Consider the following 12,051-nt stretch of genomic DNA (forward strand, 5'->3'; position numbering starts at 1 on the left):
GTGAGTAAATACCAGTGGGATTTGGTAAGAGGAGTAATCTAGATCTTACCTTTGGCTCAAGGTGAGACCTTGATGGCAGTTTTAAGGCTTCTGAAATCAGAATTTGCATTTCATGTTTTTTCTGAGAACTTCCAAGTGGCTTACATATGATTTAATTAAAAGCCACAAAGTGAGCTGTTCTGAACATCAGAGGAAGGGAAGAACTGATACATACAAATGTTGCTGGTTAGGAAGCACAAGCAGTTACAGCCAATCTGCCTGAAGAATACTAGGAGGAAGAGGGGCTTTGTGGGGACGCAATGGGTTTGTTCTGAACACTTCACATGCTTGAGAGTTCTGTGGGACAAGTCCAGGATGAAGACATAACTAAAGCCTAAACATAAGAAAAAGCTAGAGATGTGAAAAATCCATTCACACGACCACGACTAAAAACGTGTAGTTTAGTGAGAATATCTAGAAACAACCAGAGAGAAACATGAGAAAGAGGAACATTTGGTGAGTCGAGCTGTATGAGACATGCTAGAAGAGGGAGGTGAGCCTTGAGAAAAGGAGAGGAAAATCCGTGAGAGGCAGATGAAAATTGTCAAATACCAAAAGGAATGGGGTCTGAAAACTGTCCTTTGATTGAATAAATATGAATTTCTTATGATTATTCCACATGGCCTTCATTGAATAGGAAAGAACATGTAGAATGAGAAGATCAGATTATGAGACAGTAAAGGATAAGAAGGTATTTGGGGAAGTCCTGAACCAAATGGGATGTGAGTCAGAGCAGATGAAGGGATTGGCTGTAGAGATCGGCCCACCACTGAGACAGGAAGTAAGGAAATGTGCAGAAGATGGAGGGGAAGTGCACTTGTGAAACAGAGTAGGAAAGATAATCCAGGCCCCTTTTCAGAGGGTACATTGAACCTTGCAAAACAGTGAAGCCAGAACGGATGAGCCAGAAAGTCAAACAGTATTTGCTGAATATTGATGGTGTGACTGTTTCCTGACAAAGAGAAGGGACAGGGGAATGCCGGTGGCGCTTTGCACATTTATGGGAAGAGAGGAAGCAAACAGGTCAGTTATGAAGAGTGCATTCACTACTGCTAACGTAGCAGAAGAGCTAGAGTTAAGGTGGGATCAGAGAAACACACGTGCTGTGTTGTGATAAAGCACACCTCAAGTAGTGTGCATGTTCAAAATTTATAGAAAAAAAATTCTTTCAAAATTTAAAATGGAAGTGGAGTATGACCCTAGCACACAGATCACAGTAACATATGCTAATTACTTAAAGCAGAAATGGCAATTATTTATATTTATTTGTACCATGTAAATAGTTTCTTAAAATCATCAATATCTTTTTCTAGTTATGTGATTACTCTTTTATTATGTGACCTAAGTATTTAATCTCATTACAAATTTACTATCAAGTGGAAATGGTCATGAAACAAAAAGCAGATCCCAGATATTTCCATGGTAATTCTGTGGGGGCCTTGAACTAATAAATCAACCCTCCATATACTTCCTAAGGGCCATTTTAGCATAATTCTATGAATGAAATAGAACCTCAAATGTTAGACACTAAGTCATCCACCCAGTATGCGCTATATGCTGCCCTCCCCCCAAAAACAGCAGATCATTATTATAAATGTACTGTAAACAGATAACTATGGAAAAACAGTGTAACAAATAAGATACTTACGTTCAGGTATTGGAATGAGAGGGATAAATTTGCTGAACACACTTTTTGTAATAGAAGGACTGGACACAAAGCAGGAGTAGTTGCCTCTATCAGAAGACTCAACGTTGGCAATGTAGAGATTGCCATTCGTCTGAGACACAAATCTTCGTTTATCCATTGTGATAAATACAGGAAATTCATTCAGGAGCCAGCGGTAGCTAAGATCATCTAGAAGAAAATATTGCCCACTAAATAGTATGCTCTTCTTTGTAAGTGAAGATTTTGTTTGCTAATTACAAAACAGTGTACACTCTGTCAGAGGTTATATATCTATCAGTAAATATTCAAACTTGAGCCAGAACACATTTTTTCATAGCTACCATCTTTTCAAGAATATAATTGTCATAGTAAACAATTGAATCTCCCTCTCTGCATCTATCAATTATCTATCTCTAGCACTTCCCAGAGTCTCAACATTCTTTCTTCCACTTCATTGGTGAATGAACTGAAATGGGTTAAACAACTTTCACAGAGTGTTCATGACTGTTGAGGAGAACTGAGAATCTGAATGTAGGTCTGATAGTTACACAGCTCATAGTCTGTCTTTCCTACTTGAATTCATACATAAGCTCAAGGCAACTCAGTTTATTGGCTAGATCTCTGGTTTCAGTGCTTCAACTTAAATTAAATATGTATTTAATTTAAATATATTGTCATATTAAAAAATAAAAACCACAGCTGGGCAGTGATAGTACATGCCATTAATCCCAACACTCAGAAGGCAGAGGCAGCAGATCTCTGTGAGTTCAAAGCCAGCCAGGTCTACAGAGAAAGTTCCACAACAGGCTCCAAAGCTACACAGTGAAACCCTGTCTCAAGAAACAAAAATAAATAAATAAATAAAATGAAAAAACACACAAATGGAAGAAAAGCATGTTGCTGGTTTTCTTAATATTAGGCAATATGTAATATAATTATCTTTAAAAATAATTCATTTTATTTGTGTGTGCCTGCTGACATTGAAGACAGCTCCACCAGGGACCCACAGCTTCCATATTTGGCTGGGATTCTGGTAAGTGAGCTTTATTCTCCTTCACATCCAAGTCTCTCTACTCTTAAACCTGCAGCCACTCAATTGGCTCAGTCCCTCCTCCTAGCCTACCATCACCTCCATGAGACTAGGTCTTAGGTGAGACTCAGGGTCCAGGGTCCCCTAGTTCTTCTCCACTTCTGCTTTTGTCATTCCTTCTAGTGTATCCCATTCCTGTGACTCTGGATGGAACCACAGAATCACTCTAATCGGGGACCACACAGCCACATTTCTTGGCTGGGAATCAGAGATGCCACAGCCCCACACACTGATAGAACCCATAGTAAGCAATGACTAACCAAGATAAGAGCGGATACCTACTTCAAGAATTACTTCAAACATGGCAACTCCAGATGCCTATCTTCCAAAACATGAATATGAATAACCATGACTATGCCTCCTCCAAAAGTCAGCAACCATATTGTAATAAATATGCCCTGAGAAAAGCAATTTAACTGAAGGACATTAAGAAAGGACTTCAAAAATACCAATTATAAATATGTTCCAATGTTCTTAACGAGGATATGAATAAATGCCTTAATGAAGACCATGAGAACACAGTTGAATGAAATAATGAAAATAATTCAAAACATGAAAGTAGAATTTAACAAACAAAAAGTAGAATCACTAAAGAAAATTCAAACTAAAAACTAAAATTAAAGAACAACAAGATATCAAACAAAAATCTCAGAGGTCAGCCTCACGAATGGGGTTCAAGATGTGGAAGAGGTTTTTGAGTGTGGAAGACAAGATAGAAATGGATAGCTGTGTCAAAGAAAACAACAACAATAAAAATCCAGACTGAAAACCTTTAGAAAATCTGAGATACTGTGAAAAGACCAAATCTACAAATGATAGATATAGAGGAAAGGAAAAAAAACCAGGTCAAAGGCACATAATCTATATATATAATAAAACAAAACCATAAAAGAAAATTCCCTGATCTAAAAAAAAAACATGTCTATCAAGTAATGACAGGCATACAGAATTCCTAATAGGACCAGTAAAGAAATCGCCTGTCACAACACATAGTAATTAAAAACACTAAATGGACAGAACAAAAAAAAAAGATATTAAAAGCTACAAAGTAAAAACAAAACAAAAACAAAACAATCAAACAAGTCACATATAAATACAGAATCATTAGAATAACACCTGAGTTTTCAACGGAGACTCTGAAAGCTTGATGGGTCTGGATGGATGCTCTACAAACTCTGAGATAACACATTCTGGCCCAGAGTACTATACCTAAAAACTATCTTTCACAGTTGACAGAGAAAGAAAAACATGATATCTCATGATAAAAACAAATTTAAGCATTTTCTGTGCACTAATTCGACTCTACAGAAGTAACTGAAAGGAAAATGTCAGTGTGAAGAGAAGGTTAGCTACACCCATGAGGACACATGAAATAAATAATTACAAAACAGCTCATCAAAAGAAGGTGAAACAACCACACCAGGACAAAATATCATTAATTAATAAACACTATTCATTAATAATCTTCAATATTATAGAATTCAATTTCCCAGTAAAAAGACACAGACTATCAGATTGAATGAGAAGACAGGATCTTTCTTTCTACTGCACTGAAGACACATAACTCACAATCAAAGACAGATGTCACCTTAGGGTAAAAAGATGGGAAAAGATATTCTAAGCAGAAGGTGCCAAGAAGCAAGGAGGCATAACTATTTCAGTAGTTGACAAAACAGACTTCAAACCAAACTTAACTCGAAGAGATTGATATTTCTTCTGAGCTACATAGTCATTAGAGGAAAAGAATCCATCAAGAGGTCATTACTATTGTAAACATCTATGCACCAAGCACAAGGGCACCCAAGATAATAAAAGAAACACTACTACAGTTAAAATCCAATACTGATTATAACACAATGACAGTGGATGACTTCAATACTACTTCAGCAATAGACAGGTCATATAGAAAAAACAAACAAACAAACAAACAAACAAACAAATGCTCACATTAATAATGTCATAAATCAAAAAGGACCTAGCGGCATCAATAAAATATTACCCCAGACAATAAAAAATATAATTTCTTCTGAGAAGATCATGGAACTTTCTCTAAAATCATCCAAAATTTCTTCAAAATTATATTAAGATAAAAAGCAAATCTCAACAGATATAGGAAAATTGAATTAACAGCATCCTATTTGACCACCATGGGATAAAAGCTGGATATCAACAACAGTAAATGGCAGAAAGTATACAAACTCATGGTAGCTGAACAAATAACTACTGAATAAAAATCTGGTCAAGACATAAATTTAAAAGGAAATTAAAATCTTTCTAGAATTGAGTGAAAAATAAAACAGATGTATCTAAACCTATGATACATAATGGAGGCAGTTTTTTTATAGGTAAGTTCATTGCATTAAGTGCTAATAAAATATTTTTAAAGGAGAAAAAACTTGAGGGTTCATTTGAAAGCTCTAGGCAAACATTGAAAAATAATACCCAAAAGAGATAAACACAAAGAAATAATCAAATTCAGGGCTGACATAAATGATATAGAAGCAATAAAAAATATAAAGAATCAATGAAACAGAGTAGGTTCCTTGATAAAAATCAACAAGATTGAAAAACCTTTAGCCAATTAACTAAAAAACAAGAGATAAGATCCAAATTAATACATTTAAACAAGAAAATGAAGACATTACAATAGACATGGGAAATTCAGAGAATCAAAAGAATGTACTTTAAAAATCTGTATTTTACAAAACTGGAAAGTCTAAAGATGCAAATTGATTTCTTGATATATATACAACTCACCAAAACAAATTAAGATAAACAAGTTAAACAGACCAATAGCCTCCACTGAAATAGAAGCAATAATTAAAAGTCTCCCAACCCAAAAAAGGCCCAGACCAGTTGGACTCAGCTCAGAATACTACAAATCCTCCAAAGAACAAAAAATGCCAACACTCTTCAAATTATTCCACAATAGAAACTGAAGGAACATGTCCTAATTCTTTTTATGAAACTACTGTTACCCTGACACCAAAACAACATAAAGAATCAAGAAAAGAAGAAAATTATAAACCTATATCCCTTATGCACACAGACACAAAAGTTCTAAATAAAATACTTGTAAAGTAAATTCAACATAATAAATCAATAAACATAACCACATAAAATGAATGAAAGAACAAAAAAAAAAAAAACACATGAGCATCTCATCAGATGTAGAAAAGGCCATTGACAAAGTCCGGTATTCTTTCATGATAAAATTGCCATAGAGAATGGGGATACAAGGAAGATTCCACAACATAATAAAAACAAACTAGAGCAAGCCAACATGAAATCAACCTAATGGAGAGAAATTCAATTTATTTCCATTAAATTCAAGTTAAGACAAGGCTATTCACTATCCTCCTACCTAGTCAATATAGTACTTGAACTCTTAGCCAGAACACTAGGGATACAAATAAGGAAGGAAGATGTCAAAGTATCCTTACTTGAAGATGATATTATTTTACACATAAAAGATGATAAAAAGTCCACCAGGAAGCTTCTATAGCCAATAAACAATTTCAGTAAAGTAGCAGGATATAAAATAAACATACAAAAAAATCAGTAGCCTTCCTATTTAACTCTATCCCATCAAGTGAAAACCTTGTATAATAAGACATTTAAGGCATTGAAGAAAGAAACTGAAGAAGACACCAGAAGATGCAAATATATTCCATACTCATGGACTGGTAATATTTACCAATTATGAAAATGACTATCCCACTGAAAGAAATACACAGATTTAATGCAATCCCAATCAACACAATTCCAACACAATCTTCAAGAAACTGGAAAAAAAATCTTACACTTTATGTAAACTACAAAAAAAAAATCCAAGAATAGATAAAATAATCCTAGATAATAAATGAAATGTTAGGGGTATCAGCATCCCAGATTTTAGATCTATACTAATTTAAAAAAGCATGCTGCTGATATAAATACAGACATATTGATCAACTGAATTAGACTGAAGAGCCAGAAATATGTATATTGGTTTTTCGAGACAGGGTGTCTCTGTGTAGCTTTGCACCTTTCCTGGAACTCACACTGTAGCTCGGGTTGGCCTCGAACTCACAGAGATCCGCCTGCCTCTGCCCACTGAGTGCTGGGATTCAAGGCGTGTGCCACCACTGCTCGGCTGCCAGAAATAATTTTACATACCAATAGACACATGATTTTTGACAAAGAAGCCAAAATACACACTGGGAAGATAGTGTCCCTAAAAATTGTATTGGTCAAACAAGATGACTATGTATAGAACAATGAATATAAATTCATATCTATCACTTTGCCCAAAACTCAAACACAGATAGCACAGACATTAAGACCAATAATGAATAAATGGGACCTCATGAAGCAGAAATGCTTCTCTATGGCAAAGGACATAGTCATTCTAGCAAAGTGGCAGCCTATAGAATGCTCCATGATAAAGAATCCCTACTTGACACTACTAAAATGGACCCAAACCTGAGACTAATTAGGTGATGGCACTAGGGGGAAACATGTCCTGGGTAGTTTTATGTCAACTTGTCACGAGTAAAAGTCATCTGAAATGAGGGGGCCTCAACCGAGAAAATTCCCCCAATAAGATCAGGCCACAGGCAATCCTGTAGTACATTTTCTTAATGATTGATGTAAGAGAGCCCAGCCCATTGTGGGTGATGCCTGGGCCAGTGGTTCTGAGTTCTTTAAGAAATGGGCTGAGCAAGCCAGTAAGCAGCACCCCTTCATGTTCTCTGCATCAGCTCCTGTTTTCAGGTTCCTGCTCTGTATGAGTTCCTGACCTGTCTTCTTTTGCTAATGAACAGTGATGTGGAAGAGTAAGTTGAATAAACCCTTTCCTCCCCAACTTGTTTTTTGGTCACTGTGTTTCATCACAGCAACAGAAACCCTGAGTAAGACAATAGACAACTAATACTCTGCTAAAGGAACATAGCAATAAAATTATTCCTAATGATATTCTGATATATACTTAAATCAGCCCCTCATTCAGCCCTCATCAGGGAAGCTTCTTTTTCCAGTAGATGGCTGACATAAAGTCCCACAAGTAGACAATGTGCAGACAATGTTAGGTTTTGGAGCACTCAGCCTTAAATGGGATGTGTTTACCAAATGCCTGCTGTCAAGACTCAGGAATTTATTTGGAAGAGGAGGCAGAAATATTATAAGAGCCAGAGGTGGTGGATGTCTCCAGGGAAACAGCATCTTCCAGACACAACAGGACTGATACACACATAAACTCACAAGAATTGTTATGACATGTATAAGACCTGCATAGGCTCAAACCAGAAAAAAATCCAAGAAGACGGAAAAGTGGACTCAAGTCCCGGCCCTAAAAAAGAAGCTATTTGTAGCTGATATCTGATGGGAATGGGAAAAGAAGCTAGCTTTCTCCAATGGCATGTTACTTTCACTTGGTACATTAACCACACTCCAAGGTTGAGTAGTTGACAAACACAAAATCTATTTTACATTTTTTTATTTGTGTGTGTGTGTGTGTGTGTGTGTGTGTGTGTGTGTGTGTGTGTGTGTGTTGTTTTGGTACTTTTGTCTTTTTTTTGGAGGGGGTGTCTTTTGACTTTTTGGTTTTTTTTGTTATGAGGGAAAGAGAAAGAGAGGGAGGGAGGGAAAGATGGAGGGAGGGAGGGAGGGAAAGAGGGAGGGAGGGAGGGAGGGAAGGGAGGGGGCTGAAGTTGAATGCGTAACAGGTAGAGAGAATCTAGGTAGCACTAGTTGGGGAAATGGAAAGAACATTATAAAATGTATTTGTGTTAGTAAGTGTTTCTATTGCTATGAAGAGACACTATTACCATGGCAACTCTTATAAAGGAAAACATTTCATTGAGGTGGTGGCTTATAGTTTCAAAGGTATAGTCCACTATCATCATGGCAGGACATGGTGGCATGTAGGCAGACACGGTGCTAGCTATATCTTGATCAGAAGGCAACAGAAAGTGGACTGTGACACTTAAGCAAAAGAGACCCCAAAGCCTACCCCCACAGTGACACACTTCCTCCAATAAGGCCATGTCTACCTCAACAAGGCCACACCTCCCAATAGTGCCACTCCCTATGAGCTTATAGGGCCAATTACATTCCAACTACCACAATATTGTATGTAATAAACTTAAAAAACAAAACAAAAACAATCAAAATATCAGGCAAAGGGAAAAAAGGAATTTCCTAATTTTGCTACTGTTATGAATTGTATTGTAAATATCTGATATGCAACCCATGTGAAGGTGCAACCCAGTGTGAAGACACTGTTCCAACCCTTCTTAAAACAGTAACCACGCATGTCATGTGGCTCCTCTGCTCAACACTCTGAGTGTAAATCTCACTGAAAGTATAAGCATATGGTTGCTATGCCCGCATGATGACGTCCTCCACAGCATAGCTCCTGGAACTCCCATTACATTTCTTACTGCCTCCTAGGTCATTCCCACTACTGTGGGTACTCTGACTGGTATTGTACCCACAGTCCTGCCTCAGGCCTTAATCTTGTAGCCTCACCTCCATGGAATGTCCTCTAAGAGGCTTATTGTAGCTAGAGTTTTCCTGTCTTGCCCACAGTCAGGACAAATCTCTCTCACCCGCCAGTCCCACAGCCGCTCAGACCCAACCAAGTAAACACAGAGACTTATATTGCTTACAAACTGTATGGCCGTGGCAGGCTTCTTGCTAACTGTTCTTATAGCTTAAATTAATCCATTTCCATAAATCTATACCTTGCCACGTGGCTCGTGGCTTACCAGCATCTTCCCATGCTGCTTGTCATGGCGGCGGCTGGCAGTGACTCCCTCTGCCTTCCTGTTCCCTCAATTCTCCTCTCTGTTAGTTCTACCTATACTTCCTGCCTGGCCACTGGCCAATCAGTGTTTTATTTATTGACCAATTAGAGCAATTTGACATACAGACCATCCCACAGAACTTATACTATTAGCTCCTTCACTTCCTTATGGTTTTTGTCAACAGTCCCTTCCTAAGAAGGCCCTTTCTAAAATCTAACTTATACCCTACTCTTTCCTCTCCTTCCCCCTCTCTTTTATCCTGTATCTTTTAAGTGCTCCTGTCACCGCAGAGGGTCTCTGTTGGCTGGCAGCTTTTATTGCTCTGTTCCGCTGGTGTGTCCTGTGAAATAAGCAGCCTCTAGTTGAGAGAAAGCACTCACAAGGGGTTCTCTTAGTCATTGGAGCTAGTCCACTGTTGAATAGGCAAAGAGAGTCACCAGGCAGCCATTGGCTTGTTTGTGGGAAATACAACGAAGAGGAGATGGATTTACTCATGGTTTTGGCAGTTCCTCCAGCAAAAACCTATTCTCTAGTGGAAGCCTGTTATAACACTGTAAACATGCCCCTCCTATGTGAACTAATTAATTGTCTTTCTTGCAGTACAGAGAAAATTACCAATATTTTGTAAGCAACTAGAAATATATATATGTATATATATATATATATGCATATGAAATTTCATATACATGAAAATTACCATGTAATGAATGTGTATAATTTTGTGTGAAATACATTTGTGTATATGTCTATGAATACATATGGAGTCAGTGCATTCCACACAAAATTACTTATAGCAGAGTGTTCTGTTTCATTTCCTATGGATATGTTTTACGTCACATTTAATATATAAAAGCATAAAACATTTATTTCATTGTCAGGGGCATAAATAAAACAAATGAAAACAAGACTATGAATAGATACTAGAGTAGCCTTTATTTTAACCATATAAATGAAAGAAATATGTATCAAAGTTGAATTTTTAACATATGATTTTTAATTTGTTCCCTTTCTGAAATGCACAATTATTCCCATAGATCAGTGACTCTAAGGACATAAATAATTTACCATGTCTTTATCCCTTTCTAGTGCTTAGTTATAATTCACAATATATTGCAGATACTAAATTGAAAAACTGATTGATCATACATCATTCCTTAGTGCTGTTCTATTTCTGAATATTTAACATAATTTCTGAAAAACCTTTCATAATTTCTCCTATGTAATAGGAAATTTAACTAGGGCACAATCCAATATACTTATTATTTATAAACTAAAATGACTAGAAAACCTTAGGATTAGACCAAGTGACTAAGGAGCCCGGACAGAAAAGTATCTACAACTGCTTATAAGTGATGACCACAAAGTGATCTATTGTGGAATGCTGTCCTATGGGCATGGCACCACCGTTATTCTAACATATCTTATAGGAAGTTAGTGGCTGCTGGAGGAAAGAATTTTCTTCAGTGGTGTAGCTGTTCTGAAGTTGCCCATGCTGTTGTAAAAAACCACCTCTCCCATATTCCTGTAAGGGACACTAGTTAAATTCACTGGTTCACCAAGCTAGTCTTTGGGGAGTGTCCTATCCGTGGTGAGATGCTCCCTCCCCCACCCCCGGTCCCGTCCCAGGAAAAGTTCACAACACAACAAATGCAAAGAAGACATCTCATTAAATTAATGATGGGACATGATTGTTAGAAAAATTAAGTAGTTATTAGCATACTATCATTATTAGCATATCTATCATACTATCATACTAGAACACTCAGAGGTCCTCATTTAATCCCCTGGGTGTCCATAGTCCGAGACACCCCTTTTACCTGGGAAGTGGTAGGGAGGATCGCAGAGAAGCACCATGCCTTTACCCTCCTTCACTTTCACCTCTGGACGCTCCTCAGGAGGAAAGGGGTCGAGATCTGATTTCAAAAGGGAAAAGGGAAATGTTCACTCTGCTCAAGAGAAAGAGATATTTGTTAAGTGTGATTTTTCAGTAACTTGTGTGTGCGATGCGGCAGAGCTCGCCTGGCTCTGAACACCCGTGCAAAGCAGCTTGTTTTCTTAGCTGGGATTTGCGCGCGCCATCCAGTTCCTTCATGGACTTGCTCACGGCAGCCCGCACAATTCCGATAACCACGAAGGTTCCAGTTAACCTAAAAATGTTCCTTTCGGGTTAGGGAGAGTCTCAGCGGGGAAATACAGTGAGGTCAGCCAAAGCCAGAAAGCCTCAAAAACTAGAGGCAGAGACGGGTGCACATCCAGTCCAGCGGGTGCATGGGGACTCAGGGAAAAGAGCCCAGGACTGGATCCCAGCTGGATAAGGAGAAAGTGATCCATTTCCCCCCACCTCTCTTTTTATCTCTGTGTTTAAAACCCACATCTTGTTTCATTTCTTGATTCTGAAGTACTTTGGTTCTTGTTCTTGTTCTTGTTCTTCTTGTTCTTCTTGTTCTTGTTCTTCTTGTTCTTCTTCT

General features: G+C 37.6%; 1 protein-coding gene across 4 annotated transcripts in view; it reads right to left on the minus strand.

Annotated features, from left to right (window-relative positions):
- Cntn1 (contactin 1) overlaps positions 1-12,051 on the minus strand; it is a 315,808-nt gene that overhangs the window by 110,386 nt on the left and 193,371 nt on the right. For all 4 annotated transcript variants that reach the window (XM_028869263.2, XM_037197418.1, XM_028869261.2 and 1 more), the window contains exons 6-7: positions 11,401-11,496; positions 1,688-1,894 (exon numbers count right to left, since the gene is read on the minus strand). In XM_028869263.2, coding sequence (XP_028725096.1) covers positions 1,688-1,894; positions 11,401-11,496 — 303 coding nt within the window. The remainder of the gene's footprint in view (positions 1-1,687; positions 1,895-11,400; positions 11,497-12,051) is intronic.

The sequence above is a fragment of the Peromyscus leucopus genome, chromosome 20 (assembly GCF_004664715.2).
Source record: "Peromyscus leucopus breed LL Stock chromosome 20, UCI_PerLeu_2.1, whole genome shotgun sequence".
Taxonomy (NCBI): Eukaryota; Metazoa; Chordata; class Mammalia; order Rodentia; family Cricetidae; genus Peromyscus; species Peromyscus leucopus.